At 39.4% G+C, this 26,140-nt stretch overlaps 1 protein-coding gene and 1 long non-coding RNA gene across 3 annotated transcripts in view; one reads left to right on the top strand and one right to left on the bottom strand.

The window, feature by feature from the left end:
• Positions 1–3,197: 3,197 nt before the first annotated feature.
• On the bottom strand, positions 3,198–21,407 carry LOC138985824 (uncharacterized). The gene is made up of 4 exons (XR_011462786.1): positions 21,279–21,407; positions 20,686–20,789; positions 14,546–14,640; positions 3,198–3,336 (listed from the first exon to the last, which is right to left on the bottom strand). It is a non-coding gene; the product is annotated as an uncharacterized lncRNA (long non-coding RNA).
• ATAD1 (ATPase family AAA domain containing 1) overlaps positions 21,402–26,140 on the top strand; it is a 40,668-nt gene continuing 35,929 nt past the window's right edge. Inside the window, exons 1-2 of one of the 2 annotated variants that reach the window (XM_005906567.2) lie at positions 21,402–21,524; positions 24,761–24,935. In XM_005906567.2, coding sequence (XP_005906629.1) covers positions 24,774–24,935 — 162 coding nt within the window. In that variant the 5' untranslated portion in view covers positions 21,402–21,524; positions 24,761–24,773. Of the gene's footprint in view, positions 21,525–21,562; positions 21,749–24,760; positions 24,936–26,140 lie in introns of those variants that run through there. The other variant, XM_070363777.1, reaches the window with a different exon arrangement.

Genomic DNA, 26,140 nt, shown 5'->3' on the forward strand with positions numbered 1-26,140 from the left:
GGGGACTAGGAACCAAATAATCAAGCAGTATATTAAATCAAAATACAGACATATTAAAGTTATCAAAATACATATATTTGTAGAATGTTATAACTAAACAAAAAAAAATTTGCTCTTTAAAGGTATCAGTCTAGTTTTGGGAAAAGCCCTCTAGTTCTGGCTTAAAGAGCAGGACTAGCATCTCCTAATGCTCAGAAAGATTATGAGAAATCTGCCATTTTTTGTTCTTGTCTCTGTTGATGCTTTCAAACTGTGGTGTTGGACAAGACTCTTGAGAGTCCCTTGGACAGCAAGGAAAATCAAACCAGTCAATCCTAAAGGAAATCAGCCTTGAATATTCATTGGAAGGATTGATGCTGAAGGTGAAGCTCCAACACTGTGGCTACCTGATGGGAATAGCCAACTCATTGGAAAAGACCCTGATGCTGGGAAAGATTGAGGGCAAGAGAAGAAGGGGACAACAGAAGATGAGATGGTTGGATGGCATCACTTACTCAATGGACGTGAGTTTCAGCAAACTCTGGAAAGACAGTGAAGGACAGGGAAGACTGGTGTGCTGCAGTCCACTGGGTCTCAAAGAGTTGGACACTACTTAGCAGCTGAACAACAACAACTTTCTCTAGTGCCCTAGAGCTCAGGAAATTCTGCCAGCCCAGCAGTGGCAATGACTACAACGGGCACCAAAATCTTAGAGAGAGGAACTTTCCTCTGTGGAAAAACTGTGGTCTCAGGAGAATGGGCAGAATGCCAGTTGATTTTTTCCCCCTCTGTCCATTTACTGATGGCCCTGGACATGGCACAGTTCCAGAGAGTAGGCACCAGAGCAAGATCACTGAATCACTAGCCTTCTGGCTGCAAGGCTAAGTGAGGAAGCATAGGAAACCAGAAAGCACCAGACATCATGGACAGGGAGAGCTCAGGAAAGTAAATGAAGGTGAGTGTAAACACCTAGGCTCACCTTCAAGCTACAGAGGTGGATCTGATCTTAAACAGCATAACAAAGACTTTGCGATTAAACTAAAGGATCTACCACTGCACATGGCCCAAAATGGGTGTGGCACACATAGGAGATAGATCCTAATAGCACTGCAAATATTTTGAAAACAAAATTGACTTTGAAACTGCAAACTATAAAAGTTTGGTTGAAATTTGTGGCCTGAACACAACCAGCTCTATTGCCTGCTAAAACAAACAAACAAAAAATCAATATTCTCCACAGGATTTCAGCAAAACTGAGAGTCTTATAATATTTTAAATGTCTAGGATACAATTAAAAATTATTCATGGGACTGCCCTGGAGATACAGCAGAATCCACCTGCCAATGCAGGCACACAGGTTCGATCACTGCTCCAGGAGGATTCCCCATGCCACAGGGCAACTAAGCCCATGTACCCACAGCTACTGAAGCCCATGATCTAGAGCCTGCAGGCCACAACAAGAGATGTCACTGCAGTGAGACACCTGCGCACCACAACTAGAGCAGCCTCTGCTCACCACAACTAGAGAAAGCCCAGCACAGCAGTGACCCAGCGCAGCCAAAAATAACTTAATTAACAGATTAATTAAAAAGATCATTCAGCATAAAAACAACCAGGAAAATCTAAACTCACATCAGATCAGATCAGATCAGATCAGTTGCTCAGTCATGTCCGACTCTTTTCGACCCCATGAATCGCAGCACGCCAGGCCTCCCTGTCCATCACCAACTCCCAGAGTTCACTCAGACTCACGTCCATCCAGTCAGTGATGCCATCCAACCACCTCATCCTCTGTCGTCCCCTTCTCCTCCCGCCTCCAATCCCTCCCAGCATCAGAGTCTTTTCCAATGAGTCAACTCTTCGCATGAGGTGGCCAAAGTACTCGAGTTTCAGCTTTAGCATCATTCCTTCCAAAGAAATCTCAGGGCTGATCTCCTTCAGAATGGACTGGTTGGATCTCCTTGCAGTCCAAGGGACTCTCAAGAGTCTTCTCCAACACCACAGTTCAAAAGCATCAATTCTTCGGCGCTCAGCCTTCTTCACAGTCCAACTCTCACATCCATACATGACCACAGGAAAAACCATAGCCTTGACTAGATGAACCTTTGTTGGCAAAGTAATGTCTCTGCTTTTTAATATGCTATCTAGGTTGGTCATAACTTTCCTTCCAAGGAGTAAGCGTCTTTTAATTTCATGGCTGCAGTCACCATCTGTAGTGATTTTGGAGCCCAGAAAAATAAAGTCTGACACTGTTTCCACTGTTTCCCCATCTATTTCCCATGAAGTGGTGGGACCAGATGCCATGATCTTCGTTTTCTGAATGTTGAGCTTGAAGCCAACTTTTCACTCTCCACTTTCACTTTCATCAAGAGGCTTTTGAGTTCCTCTTCACTTTCTGCCATAAGGGTGATGTCATCTGCATATCTGAGGTTATTGATATTTCTCCCGGCAATCTTGATTCCAACTTGTGTTTCTCCCAGTCCAGCGTTTCTCCTGATGTACTCTGCATATAAGTTAAATAAACAGGGTGACAATATACAGCCTTGACGAACTCCTTTTCCTATTTGGAACCAGTCTGTTGTTCCATGTCCAGTTCTAACTGTTGCTTCCTGACCTGCATACAAATTTCTCAAGAGGCAGATCAGGTGGTCTGGTATTCCCATGTCTTTCAGAATTTTCCACAGTTTATTGTGATCCACACAGTCAAAGGCTTTAACATAGTCAATAAAGCAGAAATAGATGTTTTTCTGGAACTCTCTTGCTTTTTCCATGATCCAGTGGATGTTGGCAATTTGATCTCTGGTTCCTCTGCCTTTTCTAAAACCAGCTTGAACATCAGGAAGTTCACGGTTCACATATTGCTGAAGCCTGGCTTGGAGGATTTTGAGCATTACTTTACTAGCGTGTGAGATGAGTGCAATTGTGCAGTAGTTTGAGCGTTCTTTGGCATTGCCTTTCTTTGGGGAAAGACAATTCAGGGGCCAACACTTAGATAACACAGATGCTGAAATCAGCTAATGAAGGCTTTAATGCAGTTATTATTAAAGCATACTAGGAAGTAAGCAGAGAAGGCAATGGCACCCCACTCCAGTACTCTTGCCTGGAAAATCCCATGAGCGGAGGAGCCTGGTGGGCTGCAGTCCATGGGGTCTCGAAGAGTCGGACACGACTGAGCGACTTCACTTTCACTTTTCACTTTCATGCGTTGGAGAAGGAAATGGCAACCCACTCCAGTGTTCTTGCCTGGAGAATCCCAGGAATGGGGCAGCCTGGTGGGCTGCCGTCTATGGGGTCGCACAGAGTTGGACACAACTGAAGTGACTTAGCAGCAGCAGCAGGAAGTAAGAGAAAACACTCCTGAAAGGAACGCAAAGAAGTAGAAGATATGAAGAACTAAACTAACATTTCAGAACTGAAAAATTTTTAGGAAAATGTAATGTTCCCTTTGGAAAACAAAATGGAATAATTTTAATTTAATAAATAAGAATTTCCTTGATTGTCCAGTGGTTGGGAATTTGCCTTTCAATGTGGTGGACATGGGTTTGATACCAGGTTGGGATATTAGGATCTCACATGCTGCAGAGCAATGAAGCCTGTGTACCAGCTGGCAATTGGATCTCTGGTTCCTCTTGTCTTTTCTAAACCTAGCTTGTACATCTGGAAGTTCTCAGTTCATGTATCGCTGAAGGCTAGCTTGAAGGATTTTGAGCATAACCTACCAGCAAGCAAAATGAGCAGAACTGCATGGTACAGTCCATGTGCCACAATGAAAGATCCCACATGACACAGCAAAGATCTCCTGTGTCACAACTAAGACCCAACACAGCCATATAAATAAACAAATAAAAATTTTAAACTACAGTAAGTAAAATAAAAGAGAAGCCACTGAATGGCTTCAATCACAGAATGGAGATGACACAGGAAAGAGTCAGTGAATTTGAAGATAACAACAAAAATCACTCAATTTGAACAAAGTAAAAAACACAGGGTGGGAAAAAGAATGAACAGCACCTCAAAGATGAGTGGGACAAAACCGAAAGATCTAGTATTTGCCACTGGAGGTCAGAAGAAGAGGAGAAAAAAAATACAATGCAGTAAAATACATTTGATAAAAAGGACCGAAAAGTTCTCAAGTTTGGCGAAAAACATAAACTTACAGATTCAAGAAGACAGGATAAATCCCAAAAAGCTCATGCCCAAATATATCATAATCAAACTGATGAAAATTGAAAAAAAAATCTTTAAAGCAGCTAGAAAGAAAATGACACGTTACTTACAGGGGGAACAACAATTTCAAATGACTGGAAAATTCTTATCAGGATTCATGAAGGGTAGGATTAAGTGGGACAACTTGAGGTGCTAGGGAAATAAAAACAACCCTGTCAACCTGGAGTTTCTAAATCCAGCAAAGATTCCTTCATGAAGTTCAAATAAATACATTCTCAGAGAAGGAAAACAAAGATAATTCATTTCAGAAGACCTGCTCTAAAGAATTAGTAAAGGAGTATCTTTAGATAGAAGGCAAAGTATACCAGAAGGAAACTTGGAACATGAAGAAGAGAAATAGTAAATAGGTAAATAAAATAGACTATTTTCGAGTTCCAATGTATGTTTTCAATGTATGCAAATGAAATCTACAACACAACTATAACATAAAGAAGGGAGTGTAAAGGTATCTAAATGATGCAAACACTTCTACATGTACTTAAAGTGCTAAAATATATTTATTCTAAGGAAATTGTGAATAATAAACACTTATATTTTAATAAAGACATATTGTCAAATCAGGCTTCCCACATAGCACTATGGTAAAGAACCTGCCTGCCAATGCAGGTAAACATAGAGTCTCGGATCCCTGGGTTGGGAAGATCCCTTGGAGGAGGGCATGGCAACCCACTCCAGTATTCTTGCCTGAAAAATTCCATAGACAGAGGAGCCTGGTGGGCTGCAGTCCATGGGGTCACAGAGTCAGATACAACTGAAGCAACTTAGCACGCATGCATGCATGCATAGAAAACCACAACAGATAAAACTGAACACAGTTGACCCTTAAACAATTCGAGTTTGAACTGCACAGGTCCACTAACTCACAGGTTTGTTTATTTTTTACAGTAGTAAATACTACTATAGTATGTGCAGACCATGTACTATACAGTACATTATCATAATGAGGTACCTTTTAGAACACCTCAAATTTTAAATATTGATAATAACAAGTTCTGGTGAGGATGCAAAACAAATAGAATGCTCATACATTCTCATGGAAATGCAGAACGGAATAGTGATTGGGGAAAACAGTTTGGCATTCTCTTATAAAGTTAAAAATACTCTTGAACACATGAGTCTCTCATAAAAACAATGACCTAGCAAACCTACTGCTGCTGCTGCTGCTGCTGCTGCTAAGTCGCTTCAGTCGTGTCCGACTCCGTGCGGCCCCATAGACGGCAGCCCACCAGGCTTCGGTCCCTGGGATTCTCCAGGCAAGAACACTGGAGTGGGCTGCCGCCTCCTTCTCCAATGCATGAAAGTGAGAAGTGAAAGTGAAGTCTCTCAGTCGTGCCTGACTCTTAGCGACCCCATGGACTGCAGCCCACCAGGCTCCTCCGTCCACGGGATTTTCCAGGCGGGAGAACTGGAGTGGGGTGCCATTGCCTTCTCCAATGCATTAAAGTAAGAAGTGAAAGTGAAGTCTCTCAGTCGTGCCTGACTCTTAGCGACCCCATGGACTGCAGCCCACCAGGCCCCTCCGTCCACGGGATTTTCCAGGCAGAAGTACTGGAGTGAGGAGCCATCGCCTTCTCCAAGAGAACCCACTACTGGGTATTCACTTTAAGGAAATAAAAACTTCTGTTCACACAAGAATCTACACACAAATGTTTATAGCAGGTCTATTCACAATTACCAAAAACTGGAAACAACTTAAATATCCTTCAACAAATGAGTAGACAAGCTGCAGTACATTTCTACAATGGAATACTACTCAGCAATGAAAATGAATAACGCATCGACATATGCAACATCTCAGATGAATCTCAAAGGCATGCTACGTAAAGAAGTCAGTCTCAAAAAGTTACATACTGTATGACTGAATTTACATATAACATTCTCAAAAAGAAAAAACTAATAGTGATGGAGATTAGATCCACGGCTGCCAAGGGTTGAGGAGGGAACTACAAAGGGGTAATACAATGGAGCTTCTTAGGATAATGAAACTGTCAGATATCTTGATTTTGGCAGTGGTTATATGAATCTATTGTATTAAATTAAAGAACTGTACACTCATGCAAGTATGTACACATCATCAACTTCATGTTAATTTAAAAATAAAACTCTACATGATGTATTGCTGTCTTAATATTTGAAAACAATATTCAGCAGAATAAGTATATAACAGAAGACCAAAACTCAGAGGCATTCATCAATTCCCTCTTTATTATATAGCTAAAATATAAAATCAATCATTAGAAGCATAGTCTGAATCAGAATGAATGAGGCTAGATATTGTTTCCAGTCAATGTTTTGTATTCTCATAAATCAAATCCATATCACTCAAAAAGTATACTCTAATAGTGCTTTTATACAGTAGGTTGTAAATCCAGCAGCGTTTTTCTTGCTTTTAAGGAGTCTGAATAATCCATGTAATAGAATTTTTCTAAATTTTGACAAATTTGGGAACAGGGCATTTGTATGAACACAGACTCTGGAACTAGACAACCTGGTTCGAATTCTAGCTCTTACTAGCTAGAATTCAGATTCAAATTCTGCTACTTACTAGCTATTCAACCTGGATAAGTTGCTTAATCTTTCTGTGCCGCATTTTCCTTTTCTGAAGATAATAATATTTAATTCATAGGGTTATTATTAGTTGAGAATTAAATACTTTAATATGTGAAAAGCACTTATAGCAGTGCTTGACATATATTAAATACCATTTTGGTGTTTGTTCAATAAAGAGCACTATGTTCTTTTCCACTTTTGGCTACGTGACCTTACAGGTATGCCACATTACATATGATTAAATACTCAAATTCTATTTGTATGTCTCAAGTGGAATTTTGTCAATTTGTTAATTAATACAATAAAGATTTAATTGTAAGTTTCTGGACTTGAGTCTCTCTCAAAACTCTTGACAGGTACAGCACGCAGGACTCAGTGCAAAAGACAGACATACTTTAACTAACAGATATTAAAAGAGTGGGTTTCAGGAAAAAAAGAAGCTAGTTTGATCCTAAATTGTGTTGACAAACCTCTAGTGTCCATACTGGTCACACCTTTCTTAAAGTATATATTACTTTCTAGATCACATGCTTAATTGATTTACAGGGTTATTCTGTTCAGCCTTACAGGCAAGATTGAGAACCATAGATAAAAATTCTAGGGGAAAAGATTTAGGCTCAGCAAAAGGAAGGACTAACTCTGAAGAGTAACTAAGAGATGGGCTACCTGAACAATTAGTGAATTCCTTGTCACTGGGAACATTCAAATAAGCTTAATGACATTTATGTTCACAACAACCACAGTCATTTACTAATGTTTATTATGTCTGTCTTTTACATACATTATCTTCAATCCTTTCAACAACCCTATAATGTAGTCACTATTCCCATTTTATAGGTAAGGAAACTAGGCTCAAGGATGTTAAGTAAATTACCCCAAACACACAGCTAAGTTGCAAAGCTGTGATTTGATCCAGGTCCTCTGATTCCAGAGCATACAGTCTTTCTACAGTTCCATACTGTCTTTGGTTGAAGATGCAATGACTTTAATATTCCTTTTGATCCTGAAAGAGTGTGATTCCTTGAAATTCTATCTTTCTAGATAATATAACTAGATCTTCCTAATTATTTCTATAACACTGTCTTCATCAAGGTAAATGATGTGTCCTACCTGTATGAATGCTGGTTTGTTATCTGTGACAGAGATGTGTTCTAGATTAACATAACTCCCAGTATGTTAACAGACAACAAAATTAACAATAAATTGGACTACGCAGAACAAGTGTGGAGTTATTTACTCCTGAATGCACTACCTAGAGAATGAGATTTTGAACTCCCTATTGCCAAATTCAGACTTAAATTGAAGAAAGTGGAGAAAACCACTAGACCATTCAGGTATGACCTAAATCAAGTCCCTTATGACTATATAGTGGAAGTGAGAAATAGATTTAAGGGACTAGATCTGAAAGACAGAGTGCCTGATGAACTATGGACAGAGGTTCGTGACATTGTACAGGAAACAGGAATCAAGACCATCCCCAAGAAAAAGAAATGCAAAAAAGCAAAATGGCTATCTGAGGAGGCCTTACAAATAGCTGTGAAAAGAAGGGAAGCAAAAAGCAAAGGAGAATAGGAAAGATATATCCATTTGAATGCAGAGTTCCAAAGAATAGCAAGGAGAGATAAGAAAGCCTTCCTCAGTAACCAGTGCAAAGAAATAAGAGGAAAACAATAGAATGGGAAAGACTAGAGATCTCTTCAAGAAAATTAAAGATACCGAGGGAACATTTCATGCAAAGATGGGCTCAATAAAGGACAGAAATGGCATGGACCTAACAGAAGCAGAAGATATTAAGAAGAGGTAGCAAGAATACACAGAAGAACTATACAAAAAAGATCTTCATGACCCAGATAATCACCATGGTGTGATCACTCACCTAGAGCCAGACATCCTGGAATGTGAAGTCAAGTGGGCTTTAGGAATCATCACTATGAACAAAGCTAGTGGAGGTGATGAAATTCCAGTTGAGCTATTTCAAATCCTGAAAGATGATGCTGTTAAAGTGCTGCACTCAATATTCCAGCAAATTTGGAAAACTCAGCAGTGGCCACAGGACTAGAAAAGGTCAGTTTTCATTCCAGTCCCAAGGAAAGGCAATGCCAAAGAATGCTCAAACTACCGCACAATTGCACTCATCTCACACGCTAGTAAAGTAATGCTTAAAATTATTCAAGCCAGGCTTCAGCAATACATGAACCATGAACTTCCAGATGTTCAAGCTGGTTTTAGAAAAGGCAGAGTAACCAGAGATCAAATTGCCAACATCCACTGGATCATGGAAAAAGCAAGAGAGTTCCAGAAAAACATCTATTTCTGCTTTATTGACTATGTTAAAGCCTTTGACTGTGTGGATCACAATAAACTGTGGAAAATTCTGAAAGAGATGGGAATAACAGACCATCTGACCTGCCTCTTGAGAAACCTGTATGCAGGTCAGGAAGCAACAGTTAGAACTGGACATGGAACAAACAGGAAAAGGAGTTCGTCAAGGCTGTATATTGTCACCCTGCTTATTTAACTTATATGCAGAGTACATCATGAGAAACGCTGGGCTGGAGGAAGCATAAGCTGGAATCAAGATTGCCAGGAGAAATATCAATAACCTCAGATATCCAGATGACACCACCCTTATGGCAGAAAGTGAAGAACTAAAGAGCCTCTTGATGAAAGTGAAAGAGGAGAGTGAAAAGTTGGCTTAAAGCTCAACATTCAGAAAACGAAGATCATGGCATCCAGTCCCATCATTTCATGGCAAATAGCTGGGGAAACAGTGGAAACAGTGGCTAACTTTATTTTGTGGGGCTCCAAAATCACTACAGATGGTGACTGCAGCCGTGAAATTAAAAGACGCTTACTCCTTGGAAGGAAAGTTATGACCAACCTAGACAGCATATTGAAAAGCAGAGACATTACTTTGTCAACAAAGGTCTGTCTAGTCAAGGCTATGGTTTTTCCAGTGGTCATGTATAGATGTGAGAGTTGGACTATAAAGAAAACTGAGCACCGAAGAATTGATATTTTTGAACTGTGGTGTTGGTGAAGACTCTTGAGAGTTCCTTGGACTGCAAGGAGATCCAACCAGTCCATCCTAAAGTAGATCAGTCCTGGGTGTTCATTGGTGGGACTGATGTTGAAGTTGAAACTCCAATACTTTGGGCACCTGATGCAAAGAGCTGACTCATTTGAAAAGACCCTGATGCTGGGAAAGATTGAGGGCAGGAGGAGAAGTGGATGACAGAGGATGAGATGGTTGGATGGCATCACGGACTCAAGAGACATGGGTTTGGGTGAACTCTGGGAGTTTGTGATGGACAGGGAGGCCTGGCGTGCTGCGGTTCATGGGGTCGCAAAGAGCTGGACACAACTGAACGACTGAACTGACTGAAAATGTTTTTTCTCTTAATAAAACTACAAATAAACACACAAATAAAGGTAAACCTATGTCTTCCTTTTTGGCTAGCTCTCAAAAACATTATTCATGAGGATCTATGTGCGTGTTTTCAGTATTTGTTACGGTAATCTCTCACCGACTGGTGACGGAGATGATTACATTCCAGAGAAGTGCTATGTAGATAAAACCTTGATTGGGAGTCCAAGGGTAGGGAATTTTCAAGAGAATAAAACAACAAAATTAGTTATAAAAGCAGAAAAGAATCTTTTTCCTTAGTTGTTCATGAGCTAATATTCTGAAAGCCATGATCTTCTGTGGAAGATGGAGTTTATGTTAACCACACTTCTTTTTTTAAAGTTCTTGATATAGCCTTTATTGAGATTCAACACTTTCCTGTATTTGCTTTTCCCACTGGTATCATTTTTGCAAGCTTGGCAACATTCTTAGTAACCATCTGGTCTTTCCAGAAAACAAGGGCATGGTTTTTCTAGGCCTGGCCTCCAACTGTTATTCTCCCCTCATCACATACAGAGGGGATGAGAACGGCCGACTTCCTGTCCCTTGCCATCTGACTTTAAGATTGCGGTAGGAATGGAGATGAGGGTAGGGATAACTGTGATGAAGTTCTTTGGTTTCAAGGAACTAAACTCAACCATACATACATACACAGAGATCACAGACTGTAAAATTTAGGCATACAAAGAGAAAACCACATTGTGACAAAACTATGACTGGCAAAATCGTAACTGACAAAGGATTACTTACTACACAAGGTCTTCTGAGACAGTTCTCTCATACAGGACAGAAGGAACAAGTCATGAAATTATGAAGCTTGTAGAACTACTTCAGTTTCAGAGGAGGAAACCCCGAAAGGCTCCCTAACATGAGACAGGTCACAGAGCTATCATGTAGGACACAATAATTTCAAATAACTTAGCATTTCCTAAGTACTGCCCTCAATAATCTACCTTTTACATGCTTCAAACTATTTTGCAGAGGCTGTTTGTTCTTCACCTATCTGACACTCTGTACTTGGAAACACTTTATTGTGTTGGGCACAGAAACAGAATTTGGGGATGATTATTAAAAAGGAGTATCATAGATCTCTACCTTCCAAGGGAATGAAGAGGAAATGTTGTGCCTCTGCAGAGGTTTTTTTAGTTGTCTTCTGTTCTTGGCCTATGAATGTGAGTTCATGTCCTGGAAATTCTTGTGATGTTCTCAACTGAAGACATATGATTATTTACTCTCCCCTCCCCTGCCCCCAATCCCTCCCATCCAGAATAATAACTGTATTTCATAGGTTTTTAACCAGTCATTTAAACTGTTTTTATGTTTATTTCCAAGAGTCCCAAGGAAGTGGTCAGGGAAGGCTCCTTGAATACTAGCTTGTGAGGACAACACAATAATAAACTATGGCGAGCCTATTTATCTAGCGTAAGTAGGATTTCCAGGTGGTGCTAGTGGTAAAGAACCCACCTGCCAAAACAGGAAATGGGTTCGATCCCTGGGTCAGGAAGATCATCTGGAGGATCACATGGCAATCCACTCCAGTATTCTTGCCTGAACAATCTCATGGACAGAAGAGCCTGGCAGGCTACAGTCTTTATGGTTGCAAAGAGTCGGACACAACTGAGGAACTTAGCACGCACACAGTATTGAATGAAAGATGGACTGCAGTGTGGAAGGTGGAACACTGCCCAGTCAGGAGTTTAAGAATACCTAGACAGAATTCTAACGCTGCTTTTGGTTGGTTAAGAATCACTGGCATCTCTTCAACTTTTCTGCAAAACACCAAAGGGGAAGAAAACACTGCTGGGGAGTTGACTTCCTTGTCTCCTTTCCTTTACTGACCCTTCTTCTGACGTTGGGAACTCAGAAAATATAAAGAAATGGGAGTGGGGCATGCCTCTGGCTCTAGACTTTATAGGGGTATTCAAAGCTCTCAGAATGGTTTTGGTATTTCAACTTAATAAAGAGCAGGCTAGAAAGGAGAAAGGTTTGTGAAACTCTATCAGGTATACTATTTTGAAGTTGAATGGGACTTTGAGCACTGCCAACTTGGTATATTTGTTCCTGTACTTCTCTAACTCGAGTTACATACAGACTTTGCTTTCTTTCTTTTTTTACCCCTTTGTTTTGTTTTTCTGGTTCCAAAAACACTAGCCATAAACTAGAGGGGAGGGCAAATCTAACATTAGCTTGCTAGTGCACTACTGTTTGACCTAAGATGAAAGAAGGCCTAGTAGATATTTCACCCCTAAACATCTAAAATTAGCAAGTTTTGCTGTTGCTTTTGCCTTTGAAAGCCATGTACTCAGTGTCTAATCAGATATAGCATTGTATTTGCTCAGTAAAACTCCCTCAACTTTAGGAGCATTTCCAAGAGTTGCACATAGTAAATATTTTTTAAAAACATGTTATGCTCAAATTAATTCAATTTTACATTGAAAAATAGCAGCTCTCATGTTATGACAGTCCTCAAGGGTAATGAAAATGCTGCCATTTGCAAAATGATAAGAGATGGAAAAGTATCGACCTCAAATCTCAAATCTGGTTCAGCTTCTCCCTTTCATCCATTGAACTAATTTCTTTCTTCAGGACAAAACTCACTAGGCAATCCACGTAAGGATGTCTTCCCAAAACAAATAATGAATGGGAATAAAAGACAGGTTAAATCTCTAACTTAAAAAAATCAACAGTTCTATGAAGATTTGCATTTTCACAAGATATATGAGTCTTCAGAATTCTATGAGAGTAAGAACTGTAAGCTCAATAAACAGCTGTTATTAGACAGATGGGAATGACAGTCAATATTAATGATGGTCTTCAGTGAACTGAGAAATATCCAGATAGTCATTTTCATGGATTGATCAATATAACTTAGTTGTATGGGGCAGTCACAAGGATGAAATCTTACAGGTTTTCCATAACTATCACTAATACTTTATAGAATACTAATCTGTGAGACTCACCCAGAGGGGTGTATTAAAACTAAGAACTAAGAGGGCAAAGGGACAGAGGCAAGACCTCTTCACAAGCCAGAGAAGATAAACATTCCTAGACAATACGCCATGGTTGACAAGCGCTCACACAAATTCTAAAGAGATATGAAAGAATCTTTGTTCATATAAACTTCTGGAAATGAGAGAATATCACTTCACGGTATAATCAAAATAACATCTGAGCTAGTTCAGTGGCATGTTTATTGAGCACTTGCTAAATATCAAGAATAGTATGCAGTGCTTTCGGGCACTGTCTCCTTTAATTCTCAGTGTAACTCCATGGCGTGCATACTGCTTTTGTCCGTGTACGAGAGATGAGGAACTTGAGGTTTAGAGAGCTTAATAATTTGCCCTGAGTCACAGAACTAGTAAAGAACAGACCTTACATCCAAAGCCAACTCTGTTGGGCTGCAGGGTCCATGTTCTTAAACCTCTCTATACCTGATGAAACTGGTCTCTGGTGGACATATCAGGAACAGATTTGTCACAACAGGATGATAATATAATCATGATCAGTAAAATGGTTTGATTGCACATGTCCTTTTCTTTGTTGCTGCTATTGTTGTTTTATAAATTTGAACTTTGTCACGATTTTATTCATTTATTTATTTATTTTTGGTTGTGCTGGGTTTTCGTTGCTGCATATGAACTTTCTCTGGTGGCAGGGAGCAGGGGGCTATTCTCTTAACTGCAGTGCATGTGTTTATCATTGCAGTGTCTTCTCTTGCTGCTGAGAACAGGCTCCAGAGTGGGGCTCAGTAGTTGCGGCTCACGGGCTGTAAACCCATGGCATGTCGAATCTTCCCAGACCAGGGATCGAACTCATGTCTCCTACACTGTCAGGCAGATTCTGAACCACTGGACCACTAGGGAAGTCCTGCACATGTCCTTTTCTTTGGACCATTTGTCTTTCTTTCCTCTTTTTCCCTTCCCAGTCACCGTAAATCTATTAGAATGGTGTCTGCCCCATTCAAAATGTCAGACTGGGGGGTGGTGGTGGTGAATTAGCTAATTAAAACATTCGTTAACTTCTTCCTATGTCCTAGGCATCCTCTTTTCTCAAGAAGTTCACAACTGATAGGAGAACAGAGAAACTCAAACCTCAATTATAATTCTGTGAGATGAGTACTATGCCAGTGCTATGGACATAAATTTAAGTCCTTAAAAAATAAAAGATCTTGAATTTTTCTTGTCTATTTCAGTTTTACTTATGCTTCAAGGTTACAGGTTATTCTGGCTAATAGAGAAATGGGGTTGGGAGAGGTTTCATGCAATCTTAACTTTTAAAATGCTAAGCAAAAGCAAAAGCTTAATGAAAGTCTTATTTTCCAAATACTTTCAAGGGCATTTTCCTAGAATCAGGTAAATGAGAGCAAGCAAATGACCTACTTACAGCAAAAAATGCTCCAGGTTATAAGGGATGGGAAGCCAAGTGCATCCTGGAAACCACAGCATCTGGTCTTGTTTTATGCTTCATCTATCAATCTGCTGTTACAGGAATTGAGAATTAATGTTTCAACTACAGTTTCTTCTGTTTTGGCTAATGAATTCATATCTTTGTTATTCTTACCCAAGCCCTCCCTTCTCCTCTCCCATTAAAAAAAAAAAAATTATACGGAAGGGCATTTAGGAAGGGCCCAAATAAATTCTAGGGAGTTTACCCTTTCATTTATGCCTTAAAACTCTTGCTAATAAGGCTACAGTAAGGTTAGACACCTTCCCAACCAGTTCCCTGGGTTGATCAATTCTGACCTTTCACAGAGTATCACTTGAACACAACTTGGTGACAGAACAACAATCACTTAAATAGTCTATTTTTAGTACTGTATTAAAGATAAACAACAAAATACTGCACATTTTTAAAAAGTAAGTTCTAGAAAATATTTTCTGGTAGCATAAACTGTAAAAAAAAAAAATGCATAATTGGAAGTAGTCCTTGACAAAAAAGGATTATGAAGCAATGTAAGAATGTGGATTACTGCTACCCGTATGATATGAGAAAATTACATATACACTAATTTCTGTATACACTCATTTTAAATTATATACAAAGTTTAAAAACATTAAGGCATGAAAGGTAGATTTATAATATCCTTTGAAGCTTACTATTGAGTCTTTTGGCTCTCTGTGCTTTTCATAGAATGAAGCTATCAATTCATCTTTCCACTTGATACAATCTGTTGAAATTTTAATTTTCCATTATTTTTGCCTTGATATGCCCTCTTATTCTTTCTCCTAGAGTTTCAAGCACCCAAAATTAGTCTTTCTCAGTGCTTTCATGGCTTCAGAGACAGCTTCATATCTTTGCTTTACTTTTCTTCCTCCACCCATTCTATTATTTAACTTGTCAAAGTAATAATCAAGATCATTATTTTCCAATGAAATATTTTTAAAAGAACCAAGGTTACCAAGTGATTCTTACACTGACAGAACTACTGCTATATAATTTTATCTATTTCTTGAAGTTCTGCTCTTTCTAAATCACTGTCAAGTGAATCATTTCTAATGAGCAATGAATACAGTCATGTTTACCATGTTTATTTATCCAATATTTCAGATTTTTCTTTCCAAAGACTGTTTTATTCTGAATCTCGTCATGAGGCTTCCTGGCCTTGATTTCTTAATGTATCCCAGCTAGCTTAATGGTTCAGTGAATCAAATAAGCTTTTGGGTCTGAGACAAAAGAGATTTGTACAAAAATATATACAAAATTATCACTAATAATTTTATATATGAGTTTTATATACTAAGAGTTCTATATACTAAGAGTTTTATATACTGAGTTTTTTTATACTTTATATACTATATATAAGACTTTTATATACTGCTAAGTGCTAAGTCACTTCAGTCGTGTCCGACTCTGTGCAACCCCATAGACGGCAGCCCACCAGGCTCCCCCGTCCCTGGGATTCTCCAGGCAAGAACACTGGAGTGGGTTGCCATTTCCTTCTTCAATGCATGAAAGTGAAAAGTGAAAGTGAAGTCCCTCAGTCGTGTCCGACTCTTAGCGACCCCATGGACTGCAGCCTACCAAGCTCCTCCGTCCATGGGATTTTCCAGGCAAGAGTCCTGGAGTGGGTTGCCATTGCCTTCTCCGCTTTTATATACTAAGTTTGTCAAAGTGTGGTCCCAAACTACCTATATCCAAATCATCTCAAATGCTTATTCAGAATAGAAAGACTTGGACCAAAACCTAGAGCAGTTAAATAGGAGCCTTTTAAGACTGGGACCTGGGAATCTGCACTTTGCCAAGTTTTTCAAGTGAATAGACTCACAGTGAAATTCTACAGCTCCCAATCTAAGGAATCCCTTCCCTCTTCAAGGGTCTGCTGCTGCTGCTGCTGCTGCTAAGCTGCGTCAGTCGTGTCCGACTCTGTGTGACCCCATAGACGGCAGCCCACCAGGCTCCTCTGTCCCTGGGATTCTCCAGGCAAGAACACTGGAGTGGGTTGCCATTTTCTTTTCCAGTGCATGAAAGTGAAAAGTGAAAGTGAAGTCGCTCAGTCGTGTTCGACCCTTAGCGACCCCATGGACTGTAGCCTACCAGGCTCCTCCGTCCATGGGATTTTCCAAGCAAGAGTACTGGAGTGGGTTGCATTGCCTTCTCCACTTCAAGGGTCTAGTGCATTGATTTACCTTGGCTGCAGAGAAAACTAACCACACCTCCATCCAACCAACAAAAACAAAGGAAAATTCAGTTTCCTGAGGAGAGAACTGCCATTAACTGTCTTAAGAGGAAACAGTTTAAAAATAAACAAACAACATCAGCTCTGCAGGCCAGAAGGGAGTGGCAGATTTACTTAAAGCAATGAAAGGGAAAAAGCTACAACCAAAACTACTCTATCCAGCAAGGAACTCATTCAGATTTGAAGGAGAAATCAAAAGCTTTTCAGAAAAGCAACAGTTAAGAGAATTCAGCACCACCAAATCAGCTATATAACAAATATCAAGGAACTGCTCTAGACAGGAAACACAAGAGAAGGAAAAGCCTATAAAAAAAAATCCAAAGCAATAGGATCATACATATCAATAATTACCTTAAATGTAAATGGGTTAAATGCTCCAACCAAAAGATACAGATCTGCTGAATGGATACAAAAATAAGACCTTTAATATATGCTGTCTACAAAAGACACTTTTCAGACCTAGGGACATATACAGATTGAAAGTAAGGGGCTGGAAAAAGATATTCCATGCAAATGGAAGTCAAAAGAAAGCAAGAGTAGCAATATCATGTCACATAAAATAGACTTTAAAATAAAGACCATTACAAGAGACAAGGACACTACACAATGATCAAAGGATCAATCCAAGAAGAAGATATAACAATTTTATATATATATATATATATAAATATAAATATATATTTATATAAATATAAATATAAATAAATATATATATTTATATATAAATAAATATATATATATATATATATATATACACCCAACATACGAGCATCTCAATACAGAAGGCAAATGCTAAAGGGGAAGTCAACAGTAACACAATAATAGTGGGGGACTTTAACACCCTACTCACACCAACAGACAGATCATCCAGATAGAAAATTAATAAGGAAACACAAGCATTAAATCATACAATGGACAAGTTGGACCTAATTGATATCTACAGGGCATTTCATACAAAAACAGTAGATTTTACCATTCTCCAGCACAGATCACATCTGGGGTCACAGATCAAGCCTTGATAAATTTTAAAAAATTGAAGTCATTTCATATATCTTCTGACCACAACAATGTAAGATTAGATATCACTACAGGGGAAAAAACTATATAAAAAAAAAAAAACCACAAACACATGAAGGCAAAACAATATGTCTCTGAATAACCAAGAGAACACTGAAGAAATCAAAGAAGAAATCAAAATATACCTAGAAATAAATGACAATGAAAACATGACAGCTCAAAACCTATGGGATGAGAGCTAAGAGGGAAGTTTATAGCAACACAAGCCTACCTCAACAAACAAGAGAAACATCACATATACAACCTAACCTTACATGTAAAGCAACTAGAAAAAGAACAAAAATTCCCCCAAAGTTAGTAGATGCAAAGAAATCATGGAGATCATAGAAGAAATAAATGAAAAAGAAATGAAGGAGATAATAGCAAAGATAAATAAAACTTAAGGCTGTTTCTTTGAGAAGATACACAAAATTGACCAAACATCAGCCAGACTTATCAAGAACAAATGGAGAAGACTCAAATCAATAAAATTAAAAAGGAAAAGTTACACTAGACGATGCAGAAATACAAAGGATCATGAGACTACTACTATGGCAACTATATGCCCATAAAGTGGACAACCTGGAAGAAATGGAGAAATTCTTAGAAAAGCATAACTTTACAAAACTAAAACAGAAAGAAATAGAAAATATTAATGACCAACCACAAAAGATAAAAAGAAACAAAAACTTTTTACAGTAAATATAATAACTATTTTTAATATCTTGATTCTGACAATCACGGAGGGAAGGCTCAGAAGGTCTACCAGAAATCTGTTGTTATAATTTCCTGATTAATATTACACATAGTGAATTATTTATTGAGCCCCTACTGAGGGCCAAATATGGTGCTTTGTGCTGCCAGGGATTATATAAAGCTATCCCGGGATGAAAAGCATATGTTCACTCAGTTCTATTCTGGAAGAACATAGCTGATTTAATGATTGCTGGAAATGAATGTGCATTATAAGGGAAGGCAGTAATTTGATGTCTTACGTCCCAGACATAGAAGGCTTCCTAAGGATTTGCTAAATGAAAATTAGATCCAAAAAAGGAGAGATGTAGGTACTTAATTTATAGTTAAACCACGGGAAAAAGGCATGAGCAGCAATATTTATTTGGGGGCATGTAGATTCTTGATGCTTCCCAGGTGGCTCAGCGGTAAAAAATCTGCCTGTGATGCAGGAGACCTGGGTTCCATCCCTGGGTTGGGAAGATCCCTTGGAGAAGGGAACGGCAACCCACTCCAGTATTCTTGCCTGGAGAAACCCATGGACAGAGAAGCCTGGGAGGCTACAGTCCAGGGGTTCACAAAGAGTTGGACTCAGCTGAAGTGACTAGACTCTTTATAGTCAGCCTTAATTAATTTATCCAACAATTACCTTTCCTGTGCAATAGGAATACCTGTGTACGGTAATAACCGTACCCCAAATACAAGCAGATGATTTGAGTCTAGATGCAACCATACTGATAGCTCCACCTGGTTCTAGATTTCATTTAGATGTCCCTAGTAGGGTGACCAACTCCTCATGGCTTGCCTGAGACTTTCCCTGTACTAGCATTTAAAGTTCTATGTCCTAGAAAGCCCCTTAATGTCAGACCAACTGGGTAGGCTGGTTATCCTGGTTCTTAAAGTAAGGCAAGTGGGGGCCTTAGTTAACCCAGTTTCATTCAGTGGACGATGGAAATCTATCACCACCTTGAATGTCTCAGCTCATTTTCCTTACCAGGGGGTATGATTATCCTTACGGGCCACAAAATCTAAAGTTCTTTCCTTTGATAACTTCTACCTTTAAGCTCTGTCAAGGCACTCTCCTATGAGCATCCCAAGCAATGACTCACATTGAGGATAATCCCAGGGACCCAGTGCAGAATCTCTTCCAAGACTGCTGAACACATGGCTTGTGTTTTTTGGTAAATATTATCTTGGTCTCATAACCATTCTGTAGTTCTCCGAGTCTTATTACCCTCTCTAAATAATCAGTCGAGAACTGCCAAACCCAGCTTCATATCATTTTAAGAATTTATTTATGGTTTTAAACAAAAATACAGACAAAAAGGCTTCGATGTAAAGCATGAACCACCTACAGTATTAGATTCTAAGGCCCCCACTGATTCATCAATAAATTCAATCATAGTTTCAAAATATTCATTATATTCCTGTCATCCCTTCGTTATTCTTTAAAGTCTTAATTAAGATTTCATCATGTCATGGTTTTATCTCGTTCACCTTGATTTTAAAATTTAACTGATATTAAATTACTATTTCAAAGAGAGGATGTAAAGTGTAGGATTTGAATCAGATCTAGGTCCCAATGAAATTGTGTCAGTTATTAGGTGCATGAACTTAGGAAAATATATCTAAGCTTTAAAATATGCTCATCTATAAACAATAAATAAAATAATGGCTATTTTAGAGGATTGGGGATTTTGAGAAATTTAGGTTATGGGTGTGAAGCATAGAAATCTCTCTCTCTCTCTCTCTGAGTTCAGTCCTTTCGGATTCTTTGAGACCCCATGGACTGTAGCCCTCCAGAGGCTCCCATAGAAACAAACTGCCTGACAATATGCCTACCAATAAGTAGACATTCGGTAAACTGTACCTATTATCCTCACAATATCACAAGCTTGCATTCACTAGATTCAACAATCAGGCTGTAGAATTTTAGCCATCAAGGATGCTGTCTAAAGTAGAGAGGCACAAACTGCCTTCCGAGGAGGGTAGTAAGAGGAACTGTTCTATTACTTCTTAGTCTCACCGCCTCAGTCTGAAGGAAGTGATGCTGGTATACCTGGGGACGGTGTCTAAAGTCGTCTCGCCCCCTGGCAGTCTATGTTCTGGAGAAGCCGGCTTTCAGATTTGCTCCCTGGGGACCTTTTTTCACCATGTCTCATTCTGGAAAGGGGAAGGGGAAAAGAAAAAGGGAAGTCACCGAAATGCAAAACCTGTTACAGATGCCCTATTTTGTCCCTGCTATCAGGCCTGCCCGGATAGGCTACAGAATCCTCTCGCAGCGAGATTTTAAGGCGCCACCCCCAGGTGTTTGTCTGCGCAGACGAGGGGGAGGCGGGTGAGCTCACCCTAAAACTGAAAGACAGATGGTGAGGGGTGGGGGTTGGCCATGCGCGTTAGAGCTTTGGCTAAAGGACAGAACAGCAGCGTGTGGGTTTGCACCGGGGCTTGGAGGCCAGGGGGACGGTGAAGGGCCAAGGTAAGGGCCAAGTAGAAGTCGAGAAAGAACTTCTTTGAATACTCAGAATACTGAGCATTTCTTTGCACTCTCAAGAAGGCTCCCGCATCTGTCAGTGTTGCGACCGGAGCTGCGAGCAGGGCAGGGACTTTACGTGACAAGCGCCTGCCCCAGTTCTATCTCTGATACTCAACTCAACTCAGAGGTTCGCTTCAGCAGACAGCAGGTTACACATCTGGTGGGTGACCTCGCACCCGCCAAATCCGCCCACCTCTTCTAAAAGCCGGAAACACACCCCCTCAAGCACTCGGCCACGGCGGCGCATGCTCCGCCCGAGGGGGCGGGGCGCTACTCCGGCCGGAAGCGTTCTTTCCCAGGCGGCGTTTCCTTCCTGTGTAAGGCTGGTAAGGGCTCCTGCGGCCGCTGTTTCAACCCAGGCGGTGAGTAGCGGGTTTCCGCGGGGCTTCGTAGGGCGGGCGATGGGTCACGCTGAGCTCCTTCAGGGACCCGCGCGGGGCTGGGAAGCCAATCTCGGGTCACCTCGCCGTCCTTCCACGCCCCACCTCATTGTCGCCCCTCAGCTTCCCGCAGCCCTTCGTATCCACCGGATTAACCTCCAAGGGCATCCCGGGCTTCGCATTGGCTCCCGGCCCGGCCTAGGCCCGTAAGTCCCCGTTAGCGCTGCCCCCCAAGACGTAGGCCCTTTCCAGGGAGTCTCTAGGCAGCCTAGTCGCTGCGGTGCCTTGAAGATCGTTCCGGGCGACCTCAGAACTGGAGTCCTAGGGAAAGGCGGCCAGAACGAACCGGGTCTGATTGTCGCACAGGCACTGCTACCACCTACTGCAAAAGTGGAGGTGGTTCTTCAGGCCTGGGCGCGCTTTCGCAGAGGATGGTGCTGTTAATAATCCGTCCTGTATGTGAATGTTGGCAGGCTTTCTTTGTCACAGGCAGTGTTCATAGGGCCTTGATGTCTGCGAAACTGGGACTCTGGGGTTGAGAAAAACTTTGTAAAACACTGCAGTGAATTAGAGAAATGCTGTAGCATGAATACCATACTCTTGTACCTTAACCTGCCAGTAACCTGCTTATTGAGGAGGTGGTACGATTTTAAAGTTTACTACCCTGAAATGGAGAACTCTATAATGAAGCTATATGTTGTTACATTTGCCTAACAAATAACTCTGAATTACGGTGTTTTGCCATATTTCTTAGTTGTCCATGGCATCATCCATGTTTATGAGTATATTTGTGTATTGATCCTAATGTTCATACAAAATTGAAATACAGCCCATAGTGTTGTATGCATGTGAAACTTTTATTATATATTCTGCTGTGATGGTATTGTTACCATAACAGCCTTACACTGCAGGCGTATCAATGTCATATGAATAGTAGATGAGTGTATGATCAAGTACACAGTTAAAACCTACAAGTATAAGTTTCACTTTCATTTCAGGATTTTGAAGTCACTTTAGAAGAAGGATCCCTTTTAGAAGTGACTAGGTCCAGAGTACTCTGTTGCAGTTAATAGTTTAATTATAGGAAAATATATGGTTAGCAAAGGCTTTGTCTTGGTTTTTCTGATAGGTTTAAAAATTGTTACCTCGTTGACTGGGGTATACTGGTAGTAGTCTTAGCTCATGTATTTCAGTGACCATCCAGTAGATGGCAGTTTTATCACTACTAACTCAAACTTTTGAAAACATTTTATTTGAATATCACTAGTTTAAGCTAATGGAGAAGGCAATGGCAGCCCCCTCCAGTACTCTTGCCTGGGAAATCCCATGGACGGAGGAGCATGGTAGGCTGCATTCCATGGGGTCGCTAGGAGTCGGACACGACTGAGTGACTTCACTTTCACTTTTCACTTTCATGCATTGGAGAAGGAAATGGCAACCCACTCCAGTGTTCTTGCGTGGAGAACCCAGGGATGGGGGAGCCTGGTGGGCTGCCGTCTATGGGGTCGTACAGAGTTGGACACACTGAAGCGACTTAGCATTAGCAGCAGCAGTTTAAGCTAATAAATCTTAATTTTGCCTGTTCTTTTATTTTCATTTGTGAATAATGCTCCCACATGTTCCAACTGAATTTTCAAATTTACTGTGTTGGAATAAAGACTAGAGAAGTCAGTTTTTCCACTTACTATAAGAAGAGTATTGTTAACCCATTTTAGAAATCCATGCTGATGATAGAAAGCACCCTTTGATTTGTTACATAAGAGATTTTAACTATATGGCTTCTCTCTAGCTTCCTTTTTTTTGTTGTTGTTGCAGAGGGGGTTGGTTATTCTAGCTTAATTTTTAATAAGATAATAATGGACTGTGCATTCCTGGAGTAAAGTAATTGTGTCTTAGCCATTATTGTATACTCAAGATACTGTAGGTAATATATACACATGCTTGATAAGTGCTTTATTGTATGAATTGAGTCATTTAATATCCCTAGGCCAAAATGTCTTTATCCAAAATAAAGGTTTTTCAGTTACTTAATTTAAACCCAATTGTTAAGTTTAAATTAAATAATGTATTGTTGTGAAGTGAATGTCTCCGAGTGATGCAGAAGGTTGGAATCCTTGACTTTTCTTTTGGAAATCGTTCAGTAGTCTGACACCAATTCTGTTGGAATGACTGAAGAAAATCTTTAACTAGATAGTACTAGTGAGAATAGGAACAATAATTTTAGAGCTGGAATGACCATAAATTAGCCTATGAAGAACCTATTTTCACCTGTTGTTCTGAGTACAGATTTTGGATTATTCCTTTTCACACGAATGCAAAATACACATTCCCCACCCCCCCAAATCACATAGCACTCAGCACACCTTGTGGAGAGAGTATAATGCCGTTATTTGAGGCCAAGAGTCTCTCTCAAAAAGTGATGGTCACATCACCCCTAAAGCTTGTTTTATTAGGTGGTCATTGCCTTTGACATAGGTGTGCATCCCTCCTGTAGGCCAAGCTGTGTTGATGTAACTGCTTAGGTATATGTGTAAAAATAGGCACGTTGCTTCCTTTTTTCCTCTTTATCTTGGGTGAGAGCTGTATTTTCGTGGCTCAAACATTTTGAAGATTCTGCTTGTTTCATACATAGGTAGGTTGTTGGAAATAGTAAAATGGCTCCAACAATTTCATGTCACTTGTGAATTGAGAAAATGGCATGTATAAATTTTAGCAGGCTTTGGAAACCTTTAAAAGTAAGTATGAGAGAACCGTGAGTCAGTTCACAGCTTGAATTTTACTCAGAAATTACCTCGTATACCATTACATTAGTAAAGTATTTCATTGTTTGGCTGCCTTTTTTCAGTTGTATAAGTGTTATAGTCATCATTTATCTAGATTCCCTGAAATAGTTATTTAAAAGTTCTTTAAAAGAATAAATACTTTAAAACATGTACTGCATTTTTCAATAGAATTATTCTGTACTTAAAATTATATGAACTTTTAGGAAAGTTTATTAAAAAATTTAATAAATAAGCCTGTTTCCAAGAGGAGCTTAAAATGTGTTTGTTTACTTAACATTTAAAAATCCATTTCTCCTTAACTAAAACATTTACAAGGTAGGTAATGTTGACTTTGACTAAAAGTCAGTTTTTCTTGTTTAGTTTATGCTACCTATCAGTCTCCCAATTTTAATGAGTCTAGTTATTATCTACTGACATTTCTATTTGTTTTTTAAGGTTAACAATCAAGATGGTACATGCTGAAACCTTTTCTCGTCCCTTGAGTCGGAATGAAGTTGTTGGTTTAATTTTCCGTTTGACAATATTTGGTGCAGTAACATACTTTACAATTAAATGGATGGTAGATGCAATTGATCCAACCAGAAAGCAAAAAGTAGAAGCCCAGAAACAGGTATGATTAAAATGTTTGAGGATCATTTTTCTTGTAGCTAACAAATACTTTTTCATAAAACTGAGGATATAGTAGAATTATAAATTAATGAAAAATTCTATAAGACCCATGTGGAAATGTTTTTATATAATATTTAATTTCATTATTCCTAAAAGGTATTTTTTTTGTTAAATCCTTTTCAGCTGTGTAGGCAACTTAGGAGAAAAAGTGAAGAATAAAAATATTACAGTATTTTTAATGAATATCTAGTTAGAATAATTTTTCAGCTTATAAATGAAGGAATCTAGGTAACATTTTCAACACACTAAACAAAAAAATTTATCTTCAGTAATGGTATACATTTTACTTTGTGTAACATGTGAAATGTTCCTGTTTTATAAATAAATATCATATTTTAGACTCCACATATAAGTGATATCATATGATATTTGTCTTTCTCTGATTTATTTCACTTAGTACCGTAATCTGTGGGTTCATCCATGTTGCTACAAATGGCATTATTTCATTCTTTTTTTATGGCTGAGGAGTAGTCCATTGTTAAGAATGTACTCCACCCATCTTCTTTATGCATTCATCTGTCCAAGGACTTTTAGGTTGCTTCCAGGTCTTGGCTGTTGTAAATAGTGCTGCTGTGAACATTGGGGTGCATGTATCTTTTGAATCATAGTTTTCTCCTGATACATCCCCAGAACTGGGCTTGCTGGATCCTATGATAATTCTGTTCTCAGTTTTTTAAGGAACCTCCATACTGTCCTCCATAGTGGTTGCACAGTTCCACCAACGGTGTTGGAAGGTTCCCTTTTCTCCACACCCTCTCCAACATTTACTATTTGTAGACTTTTTAGATGATGACCATTCTGACTGGTGTGAAGTGATACCTCATTGTAGTTTTGATTTGCATTTCTTTAATAATTAGCAGTGTTGAATGTCCTTTCATCTGCTTATTGGCCATCTGTGTGTCTTTGAAGGAATGTCTATTTAGGACTTCTGTGTATTTTTGGATTGGATTGTTTGGTTTTTGTTGTTGTTACTGAATCACATAAGCTGTTTGTATATTTTAGAAATTAGGCCCTTGTCAGTAGCATTGTTGGCAAATATTTTCTCCCAGTCCATAAGTTGTCTTTTCATTTTGTTTATGGTTTCCTTTGGTATGCAGACGCTTGTAAGTTTGACTGTAGAAGTCGTGTCTGACTCTCTGCAACCCC

Source organism: Bos mutus, chromosome 26, assembly GCF_027580195.1.
Source record: "Bos mutus isolate GX-2022 chromosome 26, NWIPB_WYAK_1.1, whole genome shotgun sequence".
Classification (NCBI taxonomy): domain Eukaryota; kingdom Metazoa; phylum Chordata; class Mammalia; order Artiodactyla; family Bovidae; genus Bos; species Bos mutus.